Below are 27058 nucleotides of genomic sequence, written 5' to 3'. Positions count from 1 at the left end.
TCTTGTTCTTGAGTGCAGGAGAGTGAGTGTGCGTATGTCGCCTGGACTAATAGTGACTCTTGTTCTTGAGTGCAAAAGAGTGAGTGTGTGTATGTCGCCTGGACTAATAGTGACTCTTGTTCTTGAGTGCAGGAGAGTGAGTGTGCGTATGTAGCCTGGACTAATAGTGACTCTTGTTCTTGAGTGCAGGAGAGTGAGTGTGTGTATGTAGCCTGGACTAATAGTGACTCTTGTTCTTGAGTGCAGGAGAGTGAGTGTGTGTATGTCGCCTGGACTAATAGTGACTCTTGTTCTTGAGTGCAGAAGAGTGAGTGTGTGTATGTCGCCTGGACTAATAGTGACTCTTGTTCTTGAGTGCAGAAGAGTGAGTGTGTGTATGTCGCCTGGACTAATAGTGACTCTTGTTCTTGAGTGCAGGAGAGTGAGTGTGTGTATGTAGCCTGGACTAATAGTGACTCTTGTTCTTGAGTGCAGGAGAGTGAGTGTGCGTATGTCGCCTGGACTAATAGTGACTCTTGTTCTTGAGTGCAGGAGAGTGAGTGTGCATATGTCGCCTGGACTAATATTTACTCTTGTTCTTCATAAAGTGCCGTATGTACGATCTTCGAGCTGATAGAGAAGTAGCCATTTACGCAAAAGAAAGCATCATTTTTGGAGCATCAAGTGTTGATTTCTCACTAAGTGGTAAGAATTCAATAGTCTAATATTCTATAATGTAATGGCTTTATCTTTTTATGTTTTCACGTATACCAATGTTCAGCAGTCATTTCCAAACATTTGTTTTCCACTAATTATCAGAAGCAAAAAATTGCTGTATAACATTAAAGGGACAGTAAAATTGAAATTAAACTTTCCTGATTCGGATAGAACAGGCAATTTTAAACAACTTACCAATTAACTTCTGTTATCAAATTTGCTTTGTTCTCTTGGTATCTTTTATTGAAGGGTAACACTAAATAGGGGCTCATAAGAGTTCAGGAGTGTGCACGTGTCTTAAAGGGACATGAAACCCACATTTTTTCTTTCATGATTTAGAAAGAGAATGCAATTTTAAACATCTTTCTAATTTACTTATATTATCTAATTTGTTTTATTCTCTTGATATTCTTTGCTGAAAAGCATATCTAGATATGCTCAGTAGCTGCTGATTGGTTGCTGCACATAAAAGCCTCGTGTGATTGACTCACCATGTGCATTGCTTTTTCTTCAACTAAGGATATCTAAAAAATGAAGCAAAATAAATAATAGAAGTAAATTGTAATGTTGTTTACATTTCTATTCTCTATCTGAATCATGAAAGAAAGATTTTGGGTTTAGTGGCCCTTTAAGTACTCTATGGCAGCAGTACTTTGCAATATTATTTGCAGCTTTGTTATACAATGTTGCAAAAACTGCTGTCATAGAGTACTATAGACACGTGCCCACTCCTGAGCTTTTATGAGCCTACCTAGTTTTACTCTTTAATAAAAGATACCAATAGAATGAAGCAAAATTGTTAACATAAATGGAAAAATTGTTTAAAATGACATGCTCTTTCCGAATCATGAAAGTTTAATTTTGACTTTACTGTCCCTTTAACGTCATCAAAACAGAAATGTAATATCTAAAATTATCCAATATTATACATCTTGTAATATCTACACATATAAATATAGAAAGATATACATATGCCTAAAAAACAAGCCATGAAACCCAAAGTATTCCAAAATATTCAAGGGCCGTGATACCCAAATGTTTAAACACTTGAAAGTGATGTAGTATTGCTGTAAAAAGCTGATTAGAAAATATCACCTGACCATCTCTATGTAAAAAGAAAGATATTTTACCTCAAAAGTTTCTCAGTAGCCACATCCAATTGTAAAGGATTTCTAAGTAGCAAATCAGGATGTCTGTCCCGGGACAGCTAAGGGAGTGAGCTTTCGTGCACACTCATCTTATTTTCCTATTAAGTTTAAGGAAGTTTACTATGAAATCTCATGAGATCACAGTAAAAGAGTTCATGACCTCAGCACTGTTAATGCTGATTGGCTGCTGTTCATTTCTTCATATTTTTTTTTTACCTGCAGCTGGGCAGCAGCTGAGTATAACTTTTTACACAGAACTTACTCTGCTGAGCTGAGGAAATTGTGAGGTAAAAATATCTTCTTTTTTACATAGAGATGCTCAGGTGATATTTTCCTGCCAGCTTTTTACAGTTATACTGCATCAGTTTCAAGTGATTTAGCATATGAGTATTATGTCCCTTTAAGCAACACATTAAGGGCTCAATTTATCAAAGCCCCTACGGCTGCAAGGTCTCACAAGAACCTGCTCGCCGTATTTAACAAGCAGCAGTCATCAGACCGCTGCTCACCTCACCTCTTCTCCACCTCTAAGGTGGCAAAATTCAATCTCTGCGGTCTAGTAGGATTGCACACGAGCGCAAAATAGCGCCCATGTGCAATGGTAATTTCCTCCGGGGAAATACGCGCCGCCTGAGGCGAGCTGAGGTGGACAGGGGCACGTATATATGTGCCCCTCTCCACCTCAGCTTTGATAAATCGAGCCCTAAGGACTAGATTACAAGTGGAGTGCCCACTTGCACACTATCTCCAGTAGAAGTAAGCTTTTTGCGTGCATCGGGTAGCGCTCGTACTATTGGTTAAAAGTAAAAAGTTTTCGCTTGCATGCTAACTCGATGTGATGGTATTTTGGTTCAATATATATCTACACACACACACACATATATATATATATATATATATATATATATATATATATATATATATAGGAATATCTATTTGAAAATACTTAGAACATATTCTGCTATGTGTATAACATTGGAATGTAAAATATTTACAGTAAATACACAGTATCACACTTTATTAATAATGAATATTGCATAAATATGATTTTACATGTTTTTATCTACTTAACTGCAAAGGGCTCCAATGCACTTATATATTTATGTCTATATATGTGTACATATGTATTTATGTGTTTATATGGCTGTAAATACATATAAATACATAAATAAGATAGCAGGGAGCTTACCCACTTGTTGAATGTCTCCTATCTGAATAAAATCTTGGACTGCACCGGCTGCTTTGAGGACTCTTTCTTCTTGTTTTCTACCTAAATATATATGTACACACATACATTGCCTGCCTTTTTTTTCTAAGACCTTTTTAAACCCTTATTACTTTTTGTGCAATATTTTTTTTATCATTTTTATTAGTGTTATTATGAGTGTAACTGTACTTTTCAATTTATTTTTAATTTGTTTTTATGACAGTTTTTTGTTACGCAAAACAGTACAGTACAGAGCGTGCCACTCTTAATCTGGCCCTGAATGTTGTATAATTTGTTAGAAGACTCTGATTTCGATTATTTTGATGGAAGGAATAAAAGCTTTCAATTGCATTGCTATAATTTGACAACAGCAATTATATCTATTTTGTTAGCACAGGCTGCCGTGTTACTTTTTGTTTTGGATAGTTTTGCACAGTTGGCTATTTTTTTTTTTTGCAGTGATCTCATTGCTCAGTAAACCTATCTTTAGTCATTCTAACCACTCAGCACTTTTCATGCCATCATGGAAACAGCTGTAAACAGTCCCACAAACAGTGTAGGCCTGTCAGCACGCACAGTACTGCATATGACCAGCATACTGGCTTAGATTAAGAATGAAAGATGTCTCTAGGGAGCAAAATGGCAGGTTCTTTGTAACTCTTTTTAGACTATTCCCGGAAATGTGAAAAATCCATCCTTATTTATTATATGCCCTCATAAAAGGCATGGAAATAGGAGGGACTTTTCTCAATTAACACTTGTAAGATGTCACTGACAATACTGATAGAATGTGGCATTTTAAGAAGAAACAATTAACGTGATGGTAAAATCTCCCCTTTATGAAAACAGATCTGGAATGTTAGTGATATTTTAGATGGGGTTTAATTCATCAGATGTAATGAAAATGCGCTATAACTTACTTTTTAATGTAGGGCTGAAATTCAAGTACCCCGCGCTCCGTCGCCCACTTCAAAAGTCAGGTTTTCTGTGAGCTAACGGTTTGAACTGTTCCCCAATCAGCGCTTAAGCTACAACAAAAGTGCCATAAGGGGAGAGCGCTGATTGGAGAAAAGTTCAAATCTTTAGCTCACAGTAAACCAAATAAAACATTCAAGTATGTTGTCAAATTGAGAAGTGTGCAGGACAAGAGTGGAGGTGTTGACACGTGAGAAGGATAGGAGGGAAAATGGACAGTGTGGAGGTGTGGGAAAATAGAGAGTTGAGAGGAGAATACAGGAAAGGGTTGTTAAAAGAATAATTGTTAAATGTGCCAGTGGTGCCTGCCAGGCAAAGCAAGTTTGAAAATAGATATTTACAGTTTTATTAAAACAGTTTGAAAAGCTATTCTGATTGTCCATACACAAAATGATTCATTATTGCAGATGCACTATAAAAAGAGGTTATGAGGACAGGTATTAAGAGAAGTATATAAAGCAATATTGTGTTGATGAAATATTGTGGGAAAATAAATTACTGATGTCTTCAGCTGCACGATTATAATCTAGGCCTTGGTCACTAAATAAATGTAAAGTTTTAAAGTGTAGGTTTCTTTTGAACATATTTTTGTATGAAGAAAGAGTTAAAGGGACAGTATACACCAATTTTCAAATAACTGCATGTAATAGACACTACTATAAAGAAAAGGATGCACAGATACTGATATAAAAATCCAGTATAAAACAGTAGTAGTAGTAGTATGGAGGTTATGTCAAACTCATTTTGACAGGTGGAAACGCCCCTTTCTCCTCCCCTAACCCGCCCCTTTCCACTCCCACTTTTATGCCCCTTTTTAATATTAATTTGATATAAAATTGATATAAAAAGGGGATTTTGATATGAATTTGATATTAAATTGATATTAAAAAGTGTTTTTAATACGAATTTGATATCAAATTGATATAAAATTGTTAAAAAGGGATTTTGATATGAATTTGATATAAAATTGGTATTAAAAAAGTGTTTTTAATACGAATTTGATATCAAATTGATATGCATATTTTTTAATTAGGATTTGGATTAAAAGGTTTTAAGAGGGGTATTAAGCTTAAGCTTATTTTGATATTGTTGATTAGGAGATTTATAAAAGATTATAAAATTTTAATGTTATTTAATAAAAAATGTGTAAATTATACTTTTATATTGTAGTCTATTAAAAGGGGATATAAAATCTTAATATACTGTATATATCCTCTATAATGTTCAATAGGTTTAATAAGGCATGTCAGGACTTGTCTTTTGCCAGAAATGCTAACTTTATGTTAGGGCATGTCTTTTAACCAAAAACAATGAGGCGTGTCAGGACTTATCTTTTGTCAGAAAATGTTACGCGGTATGTTAGGACATGCATTTTACTCAAAAAAGACTAATACCTCACACGTATTTAGTAAAACAAAACAAAACATATAAATCAATGTTTTATTAAAAACTTGCTGTATACTGTCTAAGGAATGGAGTCTGCTAGCGGCCATCGTGGACTTGTATTAAGAGAATTATATCATAATCCTACAAACTCCGGATCATTAGGCGGTGTTGAAAATCTGTACAAATCATCTAAAAAATATGGATTTAACAGGAATTTTTTTTTTTAACATTTTTAAATCAGCAAGATGTTTTTACGCTACATAAACCGGCCAGACGTATTTTTGAAATAAATAAAATATATTCACCTTCTTTAGATACACAATGGCAAGCTGACCTGGCATCCATAATAGATTACCATAAATATGACGGTATAAAGTATATTCTAACCGTTATAGATTGTTTTTCTAAATACGCTTGGGGCATTAGATTACATAATAAAATTGGACCAAGCATCGCAAAGGGGTTTGAAACAATATTCAAAGATGGTTGTGTACCTATGAAAATACAGACTAATAAAGGCAAAGAATTTTTAAATGGAACCGTACAGAAGTTATTGAAAAAATTTAAAATTCAACATTTTCTTGCAAACAACTGTGTTAAAGCAGCAATCGTAGAACAATTTAACTGTACTTTAAAGACTAGAATGTGGCGCTATTTTACAACATCACAACACACACAGATATATAAACATATTGAACAAATGAATTCATAGTTATAATAATACACACTACAGAACCATACGTTGTAAACCGCTAGAAGTGACGTAAGAAAATTCACTCGTTGTCTGGAAAAATATTTACGGCTCCTCTCCAAAAACTAAAAAGGTTAAACCTGTTTTAAAAATCGGTGACCACGTTAGGATTTCGAAACATAAGGGCACGTTCACAAAAGGTTATGAGCAACATTTCACAGATTAAATATTTATCATTGAAGGTCTGAATACAAGAGGATTTAAACTTCTTTACAAACTGAAAGATTTAGCTGATGAGTCTATCGAAGGTAACTTTTACCCCGAAGAACTTCAAAAATAACACAAGATAAAAACCGCATTTACAAAATTGAAAAAATCTTAAAACAGAAACCTTTTAAAAGAAAGGAGTACATTTATGTTAAATGGAAGGGCTATCCGGATACATTTAACAGCTGGATACCCAAAAGTCAGTTAACTGATATATAGAATAATGGAAGCATCACCATTTTACTTAACGTTACCTAGTAACGCGTCATAGAACATTTTTCCTAAAAATCAGATATCTAGTTTTACAACAAAGTTAGCTAAACCCGTTATATTAAAAGGAGAATGGGAAGTAGCTCTGACGGAGATACAATACCCCCATACGTGGGACACCCTAGATGCTGCTGATTCTAGAATAATTGTTACGGCACCAAATTCACTACGCCGTTAGCCGTAAAAACTATCCATAAAAATTTGTATCTCTCCATGTTAAATTTATCCGGATAGCCCTTCCATTTAACATAAATGTACTCCTTTCTTCTAAAACTTTTCTGTTTTAAGATTTTTTCAGTTTTGTAAATGCGGTTTTCATCTTGTGTTATTTTTTGAAGTTCTTCGGGGTAAAAGCTACCTTCGATAGACTCATCAGCTAAATCTTTCAGTTTGTAAAGAGGTTTAAATCCTCTTGTATTCAGACCTTCAATTATAAATATTTAATCTGTGAAATTTTGCTCATAACCTTTTGTGAACATGCCCTTATGTTTCGAAATCCTGACGTGGTCTGGTCACCGATTTTTAAAACAGGTTTAACCTTTTTAGTTTTTGGAGAGGAGTCGTAAATATTTTTCCAGACGACGAGTGAATTTTCTTGCGTCACTTCTACCGGTTTACAACGTATGGTTCTGTGGTATGTATTATTATAACTATGAATTAATTTGTTCAATATGTTTATATATCTGTGTGTGTTGTGATGTGTAAAATAGCGCCACATTCTAGTCTTTAAAGTACGGTTAAATTGTTCTACGATTGCTGCTTTAACACAGTTGTTTGCGACATAATGTGGAATTTTTTATTTTTTCAATAACTTCTGTACGGTTCCATTTAAAAATTCTTTGCCTTTATCAGTCTGTATTTTTATAGGTACACAATCATCTTTGAATATTGTTTCAAACCCCTTTGTGATGCTTGGACCAGTTTTATTACGTAATCCAACACCCCAAGCGTATTTAGAAAAACAATCTATAACGGTTAGAATATACTTTATACCGTCATTATATTTATGGTAATCTATTATGGATACCATGTCAGCTTGACGTATATCTAAAGAAGGTGAATATATTTTATTTCTTTCAAAAATACGTCTGGCCGGATTATGTAGCGTATAAACATCTTGCTGATTAAAAAAATTTTACAATTTTTTTCTGTTGAATCCATATTTTTTAGATGCTTTGTACAGATTTTCAACACCGCCTAATGATCCAGGGTTTGTAGGATTATGATATAATTCTCTTAATACAAGTCCACGATGGCCGTTAGCAGACTCCATTTTTTAGGCAGTATAAAGCGAGTTTTTCATAAAACATTGATTTATATTGCTTTTTTTTACTAAATACGTGTGAGGTATTAGTCTGTTTTGAGTAAAAACATAATTTATGTAAGAACTTACCTGATAAATTCATTTCTTTCATATTGGCAAGAGTCCATGAGCTAGTGACGTATGGGATATACAATCCTGCCAGGAGGGGCAAAGTTTCCCAAACCTCAAAATGCCTATAAATACACCCCTCACCACACCCACAATTCAGTTTAACAAATAGCCAAGTAGTGGGGTGATAAAGAAAGGAGTAAAAAGCATCAACAAAGGAATTTAGAAATAATTGTGCTTTATACAAAAAAAATCATAACCACCATAAAAAAGGGGTGGGCCTCATGGACTCTTGCCGATATGAAAGAAATGAATTTATCAGGTAAGTTCTTACATAAATTATGTTTTCTTTCATGTAATTTGCAAGAGTCCATGAGCTAGTGACGTATGAAATAGCAATACCCAAGATGTGAAACTCCACGCAAGAGTCACTAGAGAGGGAGGGATAAAAAATAAAAACAGCCATTTTCCGCTGAAAAAATAAATCCACAACCCCAAAAATAAGTTTATTCTCATAAATGAAAGGAAAAAACTTAAATCAAAAGCAGAAGAATCAAACTGAAACAGCTGCCTGAAGAACTTTTCTACCAAAAACTGCTTCTGAAGAAGCAAATACATCAAAACGGTAGAATTTAGTAAATGTATGCAAAGAAGACCAAGTTGCTGCTTTGCAAATCTGATCAACTGAAGCTTCATTCTTAAAAGCCCACAAAGTAGAGACTGATCTAGTAGAATGAGCTGTAATTCTCTGAGGCAGGGCTTGACCCAACTCCAAATAAGCTTGATGAATCAAAAACTTTTACCACAAAGCCAAGGAAACAGCAGAAGCCTTCTGACCTTTCCTAGAACCATAAAATATAACAAATAGACTAGAAGTCTTCCTAAAATCTTTACTAGCTTCAAATAATATTTCAAAGCTCTTACCACATCCAAAGAATGTAAGGATTTCTCCAAAGAATTCTTAGGATTACGACACAAGGAAGGGACAACAATATCTCTATTAATGTTGTTAAAATTCACAACCTTAGGTAAGAATTTAAATGAAGTCCGCAAAACCGCCTTATCCTGATGAAAAATCAGAAAAGGAGATTCACAAGAGAGAGCGGATAATTCAGAAACTCTTCTAGCAGAAGAGATGGCCAAAAGAAACAACACTTTCCAAGAAAGTAGTTTAATGTCCAAATAATGCATAGGCTCAAACGGAGGAGCCTAAAAAGCCTTCAAAACTAAATTAAGACTTCAAGGAGGAGAGATTGATTGAGACCTAAAACTTCCATGCACATAGCTACTGAAGGGAATGACTGAGACTGAAGGTTCCGACAGGCTGCAACCAATTTCAAACGTCTCTTGTCTGTTAGAGACAAAGTCATGGACACTGAATCTATCTGGAAACCTAAAAAGGTTACCCTTGTCTGAGGAATCAAATAACTTTTTGGTAAATTGATCCTCCAACCATGTCTTCGAAGAAACAACACTAGTTGATTCGTGTGAGATTCTGCAGAACGTAAAGACTGAGCGAGTACCAAGATATCGTCCAAATAAGGAAATACCGCAATACCCCGCTCTCTGGTTTCAGAGAGTAGGGCACCTAGAACCTTTGAAAAGATTCTTGGAGCTGTCGCTAGGCCAAAAGGAAGAGCAACAAATTGGTAGTGCTTGTCTAGAAAAGAGAATCTCAGGAACTGATAGTGATCTGGATGAATCGGAATATGAAAATATGCATCCTGTAAGTCTATTGTGGACATATAATGCCCTTGCCGAAGAAAAGGCAGAATAGTCCTTATAGTCACCATTTTGAAAGTTGGTACTCTTACATATCGATTCAAAATCTTTAGATCCAAAACTGGTCTGAATGAATTCTCTTTCTTTGGGACAATGAATAGATTTGAATAAAACCCCAGACCCTGTTCCTGAAACGGAACTGGCATGATTACCCCTGATAACTCCAGCTCTGAAACACACTTCAGAAAAGCCTGAGCCTTTACTGGGTTTACCGGAATGCGTGAGAGAAAAAATCTTCTCACAGGCAGTCTTACTCTGAATCCTATTCTGTACCCCTGAGAGACAATACTCTGAATCCAATGATTTTGTACCAAATTGATCCAAACATCTTTGAAAATTTGTTATCTACCCACTACCAGCTGAGCTGGAATGAGGGCCACACCTTCATGCGGACTTGGGGGCTGGTTTTGATCTCTTAAATGGCTTGGATTTATTCCAATTTGAAGAAGGCTTCCAATTGGAAGCAGATTCCTTGGGGGAAGGATTAGGTTTCTGTTCCTTATTTTGACGAAAGGAACGAAAATGGTTAAAAGCTTTAGATTTACCTTTAGGTTTTTTATCCTGAGGCAAAAAAACTCCCTTCCCCCAGTAACAGTTGAAATTATTGAATCCAACTGAGAACCAAATAATTTATTACCTTGGAAAGAGATAGATAGCAATCTGGATTTAGAAGTCATATCAGCATTCCAAGATTTGAGCCACAAAGCTCTTCTAGCTAAAATAGCTAAAGACATAGATTTAACATCAATTTTGATAATATCAAAAATGGCATCACAAATGAAATTATTAGCATGTTGAATCAACTTAACAATGCTAGACAAATCATGATCCAATACTTGTTGCGCTAAAGTATCCAACTAAAAAGTTGAAGCAGCTGCAACATCAGCCAAAGAAATTGCAGGCCTAAGAAGATGACCTGAATATAAATAAGCTTTCCTTAGATAAGATTCAAGTTTCCTATCTAAAGGATCTTTAAAAGAAGTACTATCTTCCGTAGGAATAGTAGTACGTTTAGCAAGAGTAGAGATAGCCCCATCAACTTTGGGGATCTTTTCCCAAAACTCCAATCTAACTTTTGGCAAAGGATACAATTTTTTAAACCTTGAAGAAGGAATAAAATAAGTACCAGGCTTATTCCATTCCTTAGAAATCATATCAGAAATAACATCAGGAACTGGAAAAACCTCTGGAATAACCACAGGAGGTTTATAAATAGAATTTAAACGTTTACTAGTTTTAATATCAAGAGGACTAGTTACCTCCATATCCAATGTAATCAACACTTCTTTTAACAAAGAACAAATATACTCCAATTAAAATAAATAAGGATTTATCAGTGTCAATATCTGAGGCAGGATCTTCTGAATCAGATAGATCCTCATCAGATAAGGATAATTCAGTATGTTGCTGGTCATTTGAAATTTCATCAACCTTATGAGAAGTTTTAAAAGACCTTTCTCCAACATAGGTGTGTCCGGTCCACGGCGTCATCCTTACTTGTGGGATATTCTCTTCCCCAACAGGAAATGGCAAAGAGCCCAGCAAAGCTGGTCACATGATCCCTCCTAGGCTCCGCCTACCCCAGTCATTCTCTTTGCCGTTGTACAGGCAACATCTCCACGGAGATGGCTTAGAGTTTTTTAGTGTTTAACTGTAGTTTTTATTATTCAATCAAGAGTTTGTTATTTTGAAATAGTGCTGGTATGTACTATTTACTCAGAAACAGAAAAGAGATGAAGATTTCTGTTTGTATGAGGAAAATGATTTTAGCAACCGTCACTAAAATCCATGGCTGTTCCACACAGGACTGTTGAGAGCAATTAACTTCAGTTGGGGGAACAGTGAGCAGTCTCTTGCTGCTTGAGGTATGACACATTCTAACAAGACGATGTAATGCTGGAAGCTGTCATTTTCCCTATGGGATCCGGTAAGCCATGTTTATTACGATCGTAAATAAGGGCTTCACAAGGGCTTATTAAGACTGTAGACTTTTTCTGGGCTAAATCGATTCATTATTAACACATATTTAGCCTTGAGGAATCATTTTATTTGGGTATTTTGATATAATAATATCGGCAGGCACTGTTTTAGACATCTTATTCTTTAGGGGCTTTCCCAAAGCATAGGCAGAGCCTCATTTTCGCGCCGGTGTTGCGCACTTGTTTTTGAGAGGCATGGCATGCAGTCGCATGTGAGAGGAGCTCTGATACTTAGAAAAGACTTTCTGAAGGCGTCATTTGGTATCGTATTCCCCTTTGGGCTTGGTTGGGTCTCAGCAAAGCAGATACCAGGGACTGTAAAGGGGTTAAAGTTCAAAACGGCTCCGGTTCCGTTATTTTAAGGGTTAAAGCTTCCAAATTTGGTGTGCAATACTTTTAAGGCTTTAAGACACTGTGGTGAAAATTTGGTGAATTTTGAACAATTCCTTCATGTTTTTTCGCAATTGCAGTAATAAAGTGTGTTCAGTTTAAAATTTAAAGTGACAGTAACGGTTTTATTTTAAAACGTTTTTTGTACTTTGTTATCAAGTTTATGCCTGTTTAACATGTCTGAACTACCAGATAGACTGTGTTCTGAATGTGGGGAAGCCAGAATTCCTATTCATTTAAATAAATGTGATTTATGTGACAATGACAATGATGCCCAAGATGATTCCTCAAGTGAGGGGAGTAAGCATGGTACTGCATCATTCCCTCCTTCGTCTACACGAGTCTTGCCCACTCAGGAGGCCCCTAGTACATCTAGCGCGCCAATACTCCTTACTATGCAACAATTAACGGCTGTAATGGATAATTCTGTCAAAAACATTTTAGCCAAAATGAACACTTATCAGCGTATGCGCGACTGCTCTGTTTTAGATACTGAAGAGCATGACGACGCTGATAATAATGTTTCTGAAGGGCCCCTAACCCAGTCTGATGGGGCCAGGGAGGTTTTGTCTGAGGGAGAAATTACTGATTCAGGGAACATTTCTCAACATGCTGAACCTGATGTGATTACATTTAAATTTAAGTTGGAACATCTCCGCATTCTGCTTAAGGAGGTATTATCCACTCTGGATGATTGTGACAAGTTGGTCATCCCAGAGAAACTATGTAAAATGGACAAGTTCCTAGAGGTGCCGGGGCTCCCAGAAGCTTTTCCTATACCCAAGCGGGTGGCGGACATTGTTAATAAAGAATGGGAAAGGCCCGGTATTCCTTTCGTCCCTCCCCCCATATTTAAAAAATTGTTTCCTATGGTCGACCCCAGAAAGGACTTATGGCAGACAGTCCCCAAGGTCGAGGGAGCGGTTTCCACTTTAAACAAACGCACCACTATACCCATAGAGGATAGTTGTGCTTTCAAAGATCCTATGGATAAAAAATTAGAAGGTTTGCTTAAAAAGATGTTTGTTCAGCAGGGTTACCTTCTACAACCAATTTCATGCGTTGTCCCTGTCGCTACAGCCGCATGTTTCTGGTTCGATGAGCTGATAAAGGCGGTCGAGAGTGATTCTCCTCCTTATGAGGAGATTATGGACAGAATCAATGCTCTCAAATTGGCTAATTCTTTTACCCTAGACGCCACTTTGCAATTGGCTAGGTTAGCGGCTAAGAATTCTGGGTTTGCTATTGTGGCGCGCAGAGCGCTTTGGTTGAAATCTTGGTCGGCTGATGCGTCTTCCAAGAACAAGCTACTTAACATTCCTTTCAAGGGGAAAACGCTGTTTGGCCCTGACTTGAAAGAGATTATCTCTGATATCACTGGGGGTAAGGGCCACGCCCTTCCTCAGGATCGGCCTTTCAAGGCAAAAAATAAACCTAATTTTCGTCCCTTTCGTAGAAACGGACCAGCCCAAAGTGCTACGTCCTCTAAGCAAGAGGGTAATACTTCTCAAGCCAAGCCAGCTTGGAGACCAATGCAAGGCTGGAACAAGGGAAAGCAGGCCAAGAAACCTGCCACTGCTACCAAGACAGCATGAAATGTTGGCCCCCGATCCGGGACCGGATCTGGTGGGGGGCAGACTCTCTCTCTTCGCTCAGGCTTGGGCAAGAGATGTTCTGGATCCTTGGGCGCTAGAAATAGTCTCCCAAGGTTATCTTCTGGAATTCAAGGGGCTTCCCCCAAGGGGGAGGTTCCACAGGTCTCAGTTGTCTTCAGACCACATAAAAAGACAGGCATTCTTACATTGTGTAGAAGACCTGTTAAAAATGGGAGTGATTCATCCTGTTCCATTAAGAGAACAAGGGATGGGGTTCTACTCCAATCTGTTCATAGTTCCCAAAAAAGAGGGAACGTTCAGACCAATCTTAGATCTCAAGATCTTAAACAAGTTTCTCAAGGTTCCATCGTTCAAGATGGAAACCATTCGAACTATTCTTCCTTCCATCCAGGAAGGTCAATTCATGACCACGGTGGATTTTAAGGATGCGTATCTACATATTCCTATCCACAAGGAACATCATCGGTTCCTAAGGTTCGCATTCCTGGACAAGCATTACCAGTTCGTGGCGCTTCCTTTCGGATTAGCCACTGCTCCAAGGATTTTCACAAAGGTACTAGGGTCCCTTCTAGCTGTGCTAAGACCAAGGGGCATTGCTGTAGTACCTTATTTGGACGACATTCTGATTCAAGCGTCGTCCCTTCCTCAAGCAAAGGCTCACACGGACATAGTCCTGGCCTTTCTCAGATCTCACGGATGGAAAGTGAACGTGGAAAAGAGTTCTCTATCTCCGTCAACAAGGGTTCCCTTCTTGGGAACAATAATAGACTCCTTAGAAATGAGGATATTTCTGACAGAGGCCAGAAAAACAAAGCTTCTAGACTCTTGTCGGATACTTCATTCCGTTCCTCTTCCTTCCATAGCTCAGTGCATGGAAGTGATCGGGTTGATGGTAGCGGCAATGGACATAGTTCCTTTTGCGCGCATTCATCTAAGACCATTACAACTGTGCATGCTCAGTCAGTGGAATGGGGATTATACAGACTTGTCTCCGAAGATACAAGTAAATCAGAGGACCAGAGACTCACTCCGTTGGTGGCTGTCCCTGGACAACCTGTCACAAGGGATGACATTCCGCAGACCAGAGTGGGTCATTGTCACGACCAACGCCAGTCTGATGGGCTGGGGCGCGGTCTGGGGATCCCTGAAAGCTCAGGGTCTTTGGTCTCGGGAAGAATCTCTTCTACCGATAAATATTCTGGAACTGAGAGCGATATTCAATGCTCTCAAGGCTTGGCCTCAGCTAGCGAGGGCCAAGTTCATACGGTTTCAATCAGACAACATGACAACTGTTGCGTACATCAACCATCAGGGGGGAACAAGGAGTTCCCTAGCGATGGAAGAAGTGACCAAAATCATTCTATGGGCGGAGTCTCACTCCTGCCACCTGTCCGCTATCCACATCCCAGGAGTGGAAAATTGGGAAGCGGATTTTCTGAGTCGTCAGACATTGCATCCGGGGGAGTGGGAACTCCATCCGGAAATCTTTGCCCAAGTCACTCAGCTGTGGGGCATTCCAGACATGGATCTGATGGCCTCTCGTCAGAACTTCAAAGTTCCTTGCTACGGGTCCAGATCCAGGGATCCCAAGGCGGCTCTAGTGGATGCACTAGTAGCACCTTGGACCTTCAAACTAGCTTATGTGTTCCCGCCGTTTCCTCTCATCCCCAGGCTGGTAGCCAGGATCAATCAGGAGAGGGCGTCGGTGATCTTGATAGCTCCTGCGTGGCCACGCAGGACTTGGTATGCAGATCTGGTGAATATGTCATCGGCTCCACCTTGGAAGCTACCTTTGAGACGAGACCTTCTTGTTCAGGGTCCGTTCGAACATCCGAACCTGGTTTCACTCCAGCTGACTGCTTGGAGATTGAACGCTTGATCTTATCGAAGCGAGGGTTCTCAGATTCTGTTATCGATACTCTTGTTCAGGCCAGAAAGCCTGTAACTAGAAAGATTTACCACAAAATTTGGAAAAAATATATCTGTTGGTGTGAATCTAAAGGATTCCCTTGGGACAAGGTTAAGATTCCTAAGATTCTATCCTTCCTTCAAGAAGGATTGGAAAAAGGATTATCTGCAAGTTCCCTGAAGGGACAGATTTCTGCCTTGTCTGTGTTACTTCACAAAAAGCTGGCAGCTGTGCCAGATGTTCAAGCCTTTGTTCAGGCTCTGGTTAGAATTAAGCCTGTTTACAAACCTTTGACTCCTCCTTGGAGTCTCAATTTAGTTCTTTCAGTTCTTCAGGGGGTTCCGTTTGAACCCTTACATTCCGTTGATATTAAGTTATTATCTTGGAAAGTTTTGTTTTTAGTTGCAATTTCTTCTGCTAGAAGAGTTTCAGAATTATCTGCTCTGCAGTGTTCTCCTCCTTATCTGGTGTTCCATGCAGATAAGGTGGTTTTACGTACTAAACCTGGTTTTCTTCCAAAAGTTGTTTCTAACAAAAACATTAACCAGGAGATTATCGTACCTTCTCTGTGTCCGAAACCAGTTTCAAAGAAGGAACGTTTGTTGCACAATTTGGATGTTGTTCGCGCTCTAAAATTCTATTTAGAAGCTACAAAGGATTTTAGACAAACATCTTCCTTGTTTGTTGTTTATTCCGGTAAAAGGAGAGGTCAAAAAGCAACTTCTACCTCTCTCTCTTTTTGGATTAAAAGCATCATCAGATTGGCTTACGAGACTGCCGGACGGCAGCCTCCCGAAAGAATCACAGCTCATTCCACTAGGGCTGTGGCTTCCACATGGGCCTTCAAGAACGAGGCTTCTGTTGATCAGATATGTAGGGCTGCGACTTGGTCTTCACTGCACACTTTTACCAAATTTTACAAGTTTGATATTTTTGCTTCTTCTGAGGCTATTTTTGGGAGAAAGGTTTTGCAAACCGTGGTGCCTTCCATTTAGGTGACCTGATTTGCTCCCTCCCTTCATCCGTGTCCTAAAGCTTTGGTATTGGTTCCCACAAGTAAGGATGACGCCGTGGACCGGACACACCTATGTTGGAGAAAACAGAATTTATGTTTACCTGATAAATTACTTTCTCCAACGGTGTGTCCGGTCCACGGCCCGCCCTGGTTTTTTTAATCAGGTCTGATAATTTATTTTCTTTAACTACAGTCACCACGGTACCATATGGTTTCTCCTATGCAAATATTCCTCCTTAACGTCGGTCGAATGACTGGGGTAGGCGGAGCCTAGGAGGGATCATGTGACCAGCTTTGCTGGGCTCTTTGCCATTTCCTGTTGGGGAAGAGAATATCCCACAAGTAAGGATGACGCCGTGGACCGGACACACCGTTGGAGAAAGTAATTTATCAGGTAAACATAAATTCTGTTTTTACGTTTATTAGAAGGCAGAATGGCAGACAAAGCCTTCTGAATAGAATCAGAAATAAATTCTTTTAAATTTACAGGTATATCTTGTGCATTAGATGTTGAGGGAACAGCAACAGGTAATGAACTACTACTGATGGATACATTATCTGCATGGAAAAGTTTATCATGACAACTATTACAAACCACAGCTGGAGGTATAATCTCCACAAGTTTACAACAAATGCACCTAGCTTTGGTAGAACTGTTATTAGGTAGCAGGGATCCAACAGTGAATTCTGAGACAGGATCAGATTGAGACATCTTGCAAATGTAAGAGAAAAAAACAACATATAAAGCAAAATTATCAATTTCCTTATATGGCAGTTTCAGGAATGGGAAAAAAATGCAAATAGAATAGCCCTCTGACATAGAAAAAAAGGCAAGAGGCAAATAGGAATGGGATCTAAAATAATGAAAATATTTTGCCGCCAAGTATGATGCACAACAAACAGAAAAATATTTTTTGGCGCTAAAAACGTCCGGAAATGACACACTCGCGTCATAGATGACGCAACCTTGTGAAAGGACCCGGCGCCAAGAATGACGCAATAAACTTTAGCATTTTGCGCCCTCGCGAGCCTAATTCTGCCCGCGAATTTGAAAAATGACAGTCAATTGAAAAAAGACTACACCCCAGGTAAGAAATACATTTCTAAAAAATGCATTTCCCAGATATGAAACTGACAGTCTGCAAAAGGAAATATACTGAAACCTGAATCATGGCAAATATAAGTACAATACATATATTTAAAACTTTATATAAATACATAAAGTGCCAAACCATAGCTGAGAGTGTCTAAAGTAATGAAAACATACTTACCAAAAGACACCCATCCACATATAGCAGATAGCCAAACCAGTACTGAAACGGTTATCAGTAGAGCTTATGGAATATGAGAGTATATCGTCGATCTGAAAAGGGAGGTAGGAGATTAATCTCTACGACCGATAACAGAGAACCTATGAAATAGATCCCAGTGAGGAAAACCATTTCATTTAATAGGTGATACTCCCTTCACATCCCTCTGACATTCACTGTACTCTGAGAGGAAACAGGCTTCAAAAATGCTGAGAAGCGCATATCAACGAAAAAAATCATAGCACAAACTTACTTCACCACCTCCATAGGAGGCAAAGTTTGTAAAACTGAATTGTGGGTGTGGTGAGGGGTGTATTTATAGGCATTTTGAGGTTTGGGAAACTTTGCCCTCCTGGTAGGATTGTATATCCCAAACTTCACTAGCTCATGGACTCTTGCCAATTACATGAAAGAAATACATCTCCTAACATACCGTGTGACATTTTCTGACAAAAGATAAGTCCTGATACGCCTCATTGTTTTTGGTTAAAAGACATGCCCTAACATAACGTTAGCATTTCTGGCAAAAGACAAGTCCTGACATGCCTTATTAAACCTATTGAACATTATAGAAGATATATATATTAAGATTTTATATCCCCTTTTAATAGAATACAATATAAAAGTATAATTTCCACATTTTTAACTAAATAACATTAAACTTTTATAATCTTTTATAAATCTCCTAATCAACAATATCAAAATAATCTTAAATTTAATACCCCTCTTAAAACCTTTTAATCCAAATCCTAATTAAAAAATATGCATATCAATTTGATACCAAATTCGTATTAAAAACACTTTTTTAATATCAATTTAATATCAAATTCATATCAAACCCCCCTTTTTATATCAATTTTATATCAAATTGATATTAAAAAGGGGTGTAAAAGTGGGAGTGGAAAGGGGCGGAGTTAGGGGAGGAGAAAGGGGCGTGTTCACCCCGTCAAAATGAGTTTGACATAACCTCCATACTACTACTACTAACAGTATAAAAACTTACTTAGAAGCTTCCAGTTTAGCTCTGTTTAAAAGGTTACTGGAACATCCACTGCAAGTGGGAAATATCAGACACTCCCCCTCCCCCTTATTTTGATATGCAAGACCCTATACTGAAAATGAAAAGACCATTTACACAAACAGAAGCAAGCTGGAGTAGGTATACGTCAGTATTCTCCTAAAACTTTGGGGCTTGGTTAGGAGTTTGAAAAGCAGAGCAATGTTATTTAAAAATAAGCAAAATGTATCGATTTTTTAAAAAACAAAACTTTATGGGCTATATAAATAGATTGTCTGCAAAACATTTATGCAAAGAAAAAACTAGTTATAATGTCCCTTTAAGTCAATGCTGTTTAAAAATATATGAAAACAGGAAGCGAATGCTTGTGCACATCTGATACTGGAGAATATATGCTTATTATATGATAGAGCCAACTCTCATAGCTGGGATCATATCAGTTGTTAGCCATGAGCCTTAAAGGGGCAGTAAACCTACAAAATAATGTTATATAATTCTGCGCATAGTGCATAATTATATAACATTATCTTGGCGCAAACTTTATGCAACATAATATAACAACTAAAATTGTTATCTGATAGCGGGAGCGAGCTTCATTGAATGTAATGGCACGATTGGGCCGGGCTGTGACTAGACAGCTGCCCAAATGCGCCCAGGGGGAAAATCAGACGCGCTTAGTAGAGCAAAGAGCGGCGGTCTGAAAAATCCTCTTCTATAATCAAATTTTAGCTGCAATATTATGTTGCATAAAGTTTGCGCTAAGATAATGTTATATAATTCTGCACTATGTGCTGAATTATATAACATTATTTTGTAGGTTTACTGCCCCTTTAATACACACTAAAACAAAAAAACGAATCTTATGCTTACCTGGTAAATTTCTTTCTTTCTTGACACGGTGAGTCCACGGATCATCATCAATTACTGTTGGGAATATCACTCGTGGCCAGCAGGTGGAGGCAAAGAGCACCACAGCAAAGCTGTTAAATATCACTCCCCTACCCACAATCCCCCAGTCATTGGACTAAAGGTAGAGGAGAGAAAGGAAGTAACACAAAGTTCAGAGGTGCCTGAGGTTTATATAAAAAAACGGTCTGAATACAGGGTGGGCCGTGGACTCTTCGTGTCAAGAAAGAAAGAAATTTATCAGGTAAGCATTAATTTCATTTTTCTTTCTAATGACACGGTGAGTCCACGGATCATCATCAATTACTGTTGGGAACCAATACCCAAGCCAGAGGACACAGATGATAAGGGAGGGACAAGACAGGAACCTAAACAGAAGGCACCACTGCTTGAAGAACCTTTCTCCCAAAAGAACCTTCAGCCGAGGCAAAAATATTGAATTTATCGAATTTGGAAAAAGAGTGCAAAGATGTACAAGTTGCAGCCTTGCAAATCTGTTCCACAGAAGCTTCATTTTTGAAGGCCCAGGAAGAAGAAACAGCCCTTGTGGAATGAACTGTGATTTTCTCAGGAGGTTGCTGTCCAGCAGTCTCATATGCCAAGCAAATAACGCTCTTCAGCAAAAGGGAAAGTGAAGTAGCCGTAGCTTTATGACCCTTGCATTTCCCTGAAAAGAAAACAAACAATGCAGAATACTGATGAAAGTCCTTAGTTGCCAGCAAATAAAATGTTAGCGCTCGCACAACATCCAGATTATACAACAAGCGTTCTTTGTGAGAAGAAGGATTAGGACACAAAGAAGGTACAATGATTTCCTGTTTAATATTCTTGACCGAAACAACCTTGGGCAGGAAACCAAACTTAGTACGCAGAACCATCTTATCAGAGTGAAATATAAGATAAGGGGAATCACACTGTAAAGCAGAGAGTTCAGAAACTCTCCAAGTAGAGGAAATAGCAACAAGAAACAAAACTTTCCAAGATAACATCTTAATAGCTAAATAATGCATAGGCTCAAACGGAGCCTGTTGTAAAACTTTAAGAACAAGGTTAAGACTCCATGGAGGAGTAACAGGTTTAAACACAGGCCGAATTCTAACCAAGGCCTGACAAAACGATTGCACGTCTGGCACATCGCCAGGCGCTTACGTAACAAAATAGACAATGCAGAAATCTGACCCTTTAGAGTACTTACCGACAAACCCTTCTCCAGACCATCCTGGAGAAAGGACAAAATCCTAGGAATCCTTCTTATGATAAATCCTGTAAATCACAGGCTTACAAGCCTGAATAAAGGTCTCAATGACTGACTCTGAAACTAAGCATTCAATTTTCAAGCAGTCAGCTTCAGAGAAACGAGATTTGGATGAAGGAAGGGACTCTGAAGTAGAAGGTCCTTCCTCAGAGGCAGTCTCCTGCTTGATTCAAGCAATGACTCTTGGAAGGAGAGCGAACAGAGGAAACAGGTATGCTAGACTTAAGTTCCAAGGAACTGCCAGAGCATCGATCAGAAATGCCTGCGGATCTCTTGACCTCGAGCCATATCTCGGAAGTTTGGCATTCTGACGAGAAGCCATGAGATCCAACTCCGGCTGCCCCCACTTGAGGGTCAAGCTGGAAAACACATCCGAATGAAGTTCCCACTCCCTGGAATGAAAAGTCTGTCTGCTCAGAAAATCTGCTTCCCAATTGTCCACTCCTGGGATGTGGATTGTACAGACAGCAATTGCAGGTCTCCGCCCACTGAATAATTCAGACACCTCTGTCATGGCCAAGGAACTCTGAGTTCCCCCCTGGTGGTTGGTGGTAGGCCACCGAGGTTATGTTGTCTGACTGGAATCTGATAAACCGGGCTAAGGCTGAGGCCAGGCCAGAAGAGCATTGAAGATCGCTCTCAGCTCCAAGATGTTTATGGGCAGGACTGACTCCTCCTGGGTCCATAAGCCCTGAGCCTTTAACGAGCCCCATACTGCTCCCCAACCTAGAAGGCTGGCATCCATGGTCACAATCACCCAGGAGGGTCTGCGGAAGCAAGTACCCTGGGAGAGATGATCCTGAGAAATCCACCACAGAATATAGTCTATTGAGGCCTGATCTAGATCTACATGCAGAGACAGGTCCGTATAGTCCCCGTTTCATTGTCTGAGCATGCATAACTGCAGAGGTCTGAGATGAAACTGAGCAAACGGAATGATGTCTATGGACGTCACCATCAGACCGAATACCTCCATACATTGAGCCACTGACGGCCGTGGAGAGGACTGAAGGGCAAGATAAGAGTCGAAAATCTTTTTTTTCTGACCTCCGTCAGAAAAATCTTCATTAACAGGGAGTCTATTATGGTCTCCAAAAATACGACCCTTGTAGCTGGAACCAGAGAACTTTTTTCCCGATTCACCTTCCATCCGTGGGATCGAATAAAAGACAACAAGATCTCCGTATGAGATTCTGCTTGTTGAAAAGATGGCGCCTGAACCAGAATGTCGTCCAGATAAGGTGCCACTGCAATGCCCTGAGATCGAAGCACAGCTAAAAGAGCCTCCAGAACCTTTGAAAAAATTCTGGGAGCCGTGGCAAAGCCGAATGGAAGGGCCACAAACTGGAATTGATTGTCCAAAAAGGCAAATCTCAGAAACTTGTGATGGTCCCCGTGAATTGAAACATGAAGGTATGCATCCTTTAGGTCTATGGTCATGAACGGACCTTCTCGTACCAAGGGAAGAATGGAGCGTATAGTCTCCATCTTGAAGGATGGCACTCAGAGAAACTTGTTTAAACATTTTAGATCTGGTTGAAAAGCTCCCTCCTTTTTGGGAACTACGACCAGATTCGAGTAAAATCCCAGACCCCTTTCCTGAAAGGGAACTGGAACTATTACCCCCAGGGCGGCAAGGTCCTTGACACAATGTAAGAACGCCTCTCTTTTTATCTGGTCAACAGATAATCTGGAGAGGAGAAACCTGCCTCTGGGAGGAAGATTTGCAGTCTATTTTGTATCCCTGAGGGACAATGTCCATCGCCCAGGGATCCGGTACATCTCTTATCCAAGCCTGGGGAAAAAGAGAGAGTCTGCCCCCTGCAAGATCCGCTCCCGGATCGTGGCCAACCCTTCATGCTGACTTGGAATCAGCTTAAGGCTTTTTAGATTGCTTTCCCTTATTTCAGGACTGGTTAGGCTTCCAGGAAGGCTTGGCTTGATCTTGCTTGGAGGAAGGGGAGGAAGACTTGCCTTTAAAGTTACGAAAGGAACGAAAAATACTCTGACGTCCCTTCTGCTTATTCTTTTTATCTTGAGGAAGAAAAGAACCCTTCCCTCCAGTAATATCTGAGATAATTTCTGCCAAACCAGGTCCAAACAAGGTCTTACCCTTGTAAGAAATTGCTATGAGCTTAGATTTAGATTAAACATCCGCAGACCAGGACTTCAACCACAAAGCCCTGCGGGCTAGGACTGCAAAACCAGAAATGTTGGCTCCCAGTTTAATAACCTGTAAGGAAGCATCTGTAATGAAGGAATTGGCTAACTTGAGAGCCTTAATCCTGTCCTGGATCTCATCAAGAGGGGTATCAAACCAGTAAGCCGCAGCGCTGGTAACAGTGGCAATACACATTGCAGGTTGCCATTGTAGACCCTGGTGGACATACATCTTTTTTAGTAAAGCCTACAATTTTTTATCCATTGGATCTTTAAAAGAACAACTATCCTCTATGGGAATAGTAGTCCTCTTGGCCAAAGTGGAGATTGCTTCTTCTACCTTAGGAACCATCTGCCACGACTCCTTAATAGAATCCACTATAGGAAACATCTTCTTAAAAATAGGATATGGAGAAAAGGGAATACCAGGTCTTTCCCATTCTCGAGCAATAATCTCCGCAGCACGGTCAGGAACCGGAAAAAACTCCACCGCAAAGGGAACATCAAATTATTTATTCAATTTACTAGACTTTTTAGGATTGACTACGATAGTTGTGTCGGAGTCGTTCAAAGTAGCCAAAACCTTTTTAAGTAATAAGCAAAGGTGTTCTAGCTTAAATCTGAAGGATATCACTTCACTTCAGCATCAGAAGAAGGAATTACACTGTCTGAGTCTGATATTTCCCTGTCAGATGCTACCGACATGTCTTCTTCCTCAGGCTTATGGGAAGGGACACTCTGGATAGCCAGAACTTGATCAGAAACATTACTAACTGTTTCCTTAAATTCCCTTTTACGCCTTCCCTGCAACATGGGGGAAGCTGACAAGGCCTCAGATACCGCAAGGGATACCTGGGAAGTAATGTCTTGTAGAGAAAATCCTACAGGATTGCAAGAGGAAATACAGGGCACTGTATGTGGAGACTGAAAAAGTTGGGACGCTTGAGGAGAAAGCTGTGGCACATCTGCAACAGGAAACACCTGAACAGCATTTGCCTGGAATAATGGTGGCTCATGGACAAATATTTTATCTCTATAACTTAAAGTTCTCTCAATGCATGAGGAACAAAAAGTAACTGGGGGTTCCACCTGAGCATCAAAACATAACTGACAATCAGCAACTTCGTCTGGCATAATGGTTTGAAAAGCCTCTTGATCCATCTTATGTAATAAATAAGGATAACGTGTAAAAATTCTTTATTTGAAAATAAAAAATAAATGTGTACTGTGTCTTTAAATAGAAATGTGTTTTAGCACAACAAACCAAATAGACCTCAGGCTACCTATACACCTCAGTAGCTTTACTGAGGTGCCTACCTGTCCTGCAGCTCATTTTCAAATACAGAGCGGTTACAGAGCCCTAACTGCCAAAAAAAATGGCTTACAACAGTAATCTCCATGACCAAAAGTTAAAGTTTAAAAACTACTATAACACACTGAGCCACCATACATCATCTCACAGTCTCAATGCCCAAACATGAAGGTTTAATAAAGTCCCATATTAAATAAGACCGCTTTTACCTGTAACAAGTGCCAGCAATCTCCTTGCAAAAGAAAATTAAAATGGCACTTACCTGAAAGTGCTGTCCGGCAGCAGGACAGCTCACCTGGCTTGAGAGGGTGCAGCACCTCACATGGACCTGTGAAGAGAGATAAACTGAGTAAACTTACTCAGGTTTTCTAGTTAGGGCAGCAGATTCTTGAGAAAACGCAGTGAGTATTGTACCTCAAAAGTTCTCAAGTGCTCAAAAGCCACCACTGCCCTACTGAAGAGACTGATGTGGACTAGGCTAGACCCCAGAAAAGAACAGAGTAAGCTTACTCTGCTAAAATAATAAAATCTTGTTTGAAGAAAACTTCTCAGACACCTAAACTTCACCTCCTCCTTGCACTACATGCAAAGGGAATGACTGGGGGATTGTGGGTAGGGGCCAGGAGTGATATTCCCAAACAGTAACTGATGATTATCCATGGACTCACTGTGTCATTATAAATAAATAGGTGTATTCATTTTAAAATATATTCAAGATTCAACAAACAAAGAAAAAAAAAACATGCATTTCATAGGCTTTAAAAATAGAGATTAAATGGCTTTTTTGTCTACATTTTTTCAGGTCGCTTGCTCTTTGGTGGCTATAACGATTATACAATTAATGTGTGGGATGTTCTCAAGGGGACCAGAGTATCGATCCTATTTGGCCATGAGAACAGAGTCAGCACCCTTCGTGTGTCTCCTGATGGAACAGCTTTCTGCTCAGGATCATGGGATCATACACTAAGAGTGAGTTAGTCATTCATTCCATTGTAGATGTCACTATAAAATGTTAGGAAATGAGCATCGCTTGCATGCAACTATCACACTATACTCAGCTGAACAATGTGTCCATAAGTCATATGTGAAACTTCCTCCTTCATTATTTTCTAAACATTATATATATATATATATATATATATATATATATATATATATATATATATATATATATATATTGAAATTGTATTCATTTTTTGCAGATCTGGGCTTGATTTATGGCACCTGTCCTTAAGAAAGACATTGAGATGGACCTGTAGCTGTGTTCTAGCAGAAAGAATAATTGATAGCTAAAACTTCTCTACTCCGTCTTGGTAAAATTACAACTCATATCATCTCTGATTTTTATGAAGTTCAAATCATCCATTATACTTTTTGATTTAGCATCATTACATAACCTCATGCCTACCCTACACTAAAGAGACATTGCACTCAAAATATTTTGTTTCTATGTTAACATTTCATAATATAGCAATATATATATATGTGTGTGTGTTTTTATATTTAGTTTTTTTTATTTTCTTATAACGGTTATGGAGATTAGTTCCTTTCCACCAATAAAGCTATGAGCATTAATCTAGCTTTATCAGTTGTACTCTAGTTTTCTCATTTATTGATAATCTCTTTAACTTGACATAGACTTGAATTTTTCATACAAAAAATATGTTTATTTACTGCTCTTTCATACACATTATATTTTTTTGAGTACAATGCCCCTTTAAGGCAAAACAAAAAGACATGGAGACAAGTAATTACACTATTTATGAAAGTTTTGGGCACAAAGACCCTAATGTGATTTGTAGTAAGATTCTCTAGTTATGACCATATGATGCTTACCACTCTTGAAACAAACATTAAATAGCTTCTTGTTATCACTAGTAGAAGACCTATTCATTAACCTAAACACATAATACAATATTTAATTTGGGCTTTAAATTGTCATTTTACTGATATGTGCTAACTAGTAAATTGCTCATTTCTACCCATTACTGAAAATACTGCTATACTTTGTGATCCAGCATAAGATTTAAAGTATTATACATATTTATAGTTATATATGTATAGACCTATGTATTCAAACATTGGATGTTCTGACAGGATAAAGGTATTTACACGTCTCCCTGGTCTGCAGCTGACTATAAATACCTTTCAATTCTTGTCTTGAAGAAGTACAGCTTAGATTTTTAACAACACAAAAGGCAGAATATAGCATTGTATAGTAGCAATTAACATTGTATTAATTTTCCAAATGTCTATTTATAATACAGCATCTATCCACTGGGCTAATTATTTCAATACATATCAATGGCATGTAATTAACATATTTAAGCATTCATGTGTAATAATAGTGTGTCTGTAAATGTTTGACTGACACTAGTATCTAATTTATTGAAT

General features: G+C 38.6%; 1 protein-coding gene across 1 annotated transcript in view; it reads left to right on the top strand.

Moving 5' to 3' along the window:
• GNB5 (G protein subunit beta 5) overlaps positions 1-26541 on the top strand; it is an 83362-nt gene extending 56821 nt beyond the window's left edge. Inside the window, exons 9-11 of the mRNA XM_053719899.1 lie at positions 588-684; positions 25467-25633; positions 25867-26541. Coding sequence (XP_053575874.1) covers positions 588-684; positions 25467-25633; positions 25867-25878 — 276 coding nt within the window. The 3' untranslated portion in view covers positions 25879-26541. The remainder of the gene's footprint in view (positions 1-587; positions 685-25466; positions 25634-25866) is intronic.
• Positions 26542-27058: the final 517 nt, after the last annotated feature.

This window comes from Bombina bombina, chromosome 6 (assembly GCF_027579735.1).
Source record: "Bombina bombina isolate aBomBom1 chromosome 6, aBomBom1.pri, whole genome shotgun sequence".
Lineage (NCBI taxonomy): Eukaryota > Metazoa > Chordata > Amphibia > Anura > Bombinatoridae > Bombina > Bombina bombina.
This window is presented reverse-complemented; position numbering and strand designations above follow the sequence as displayed.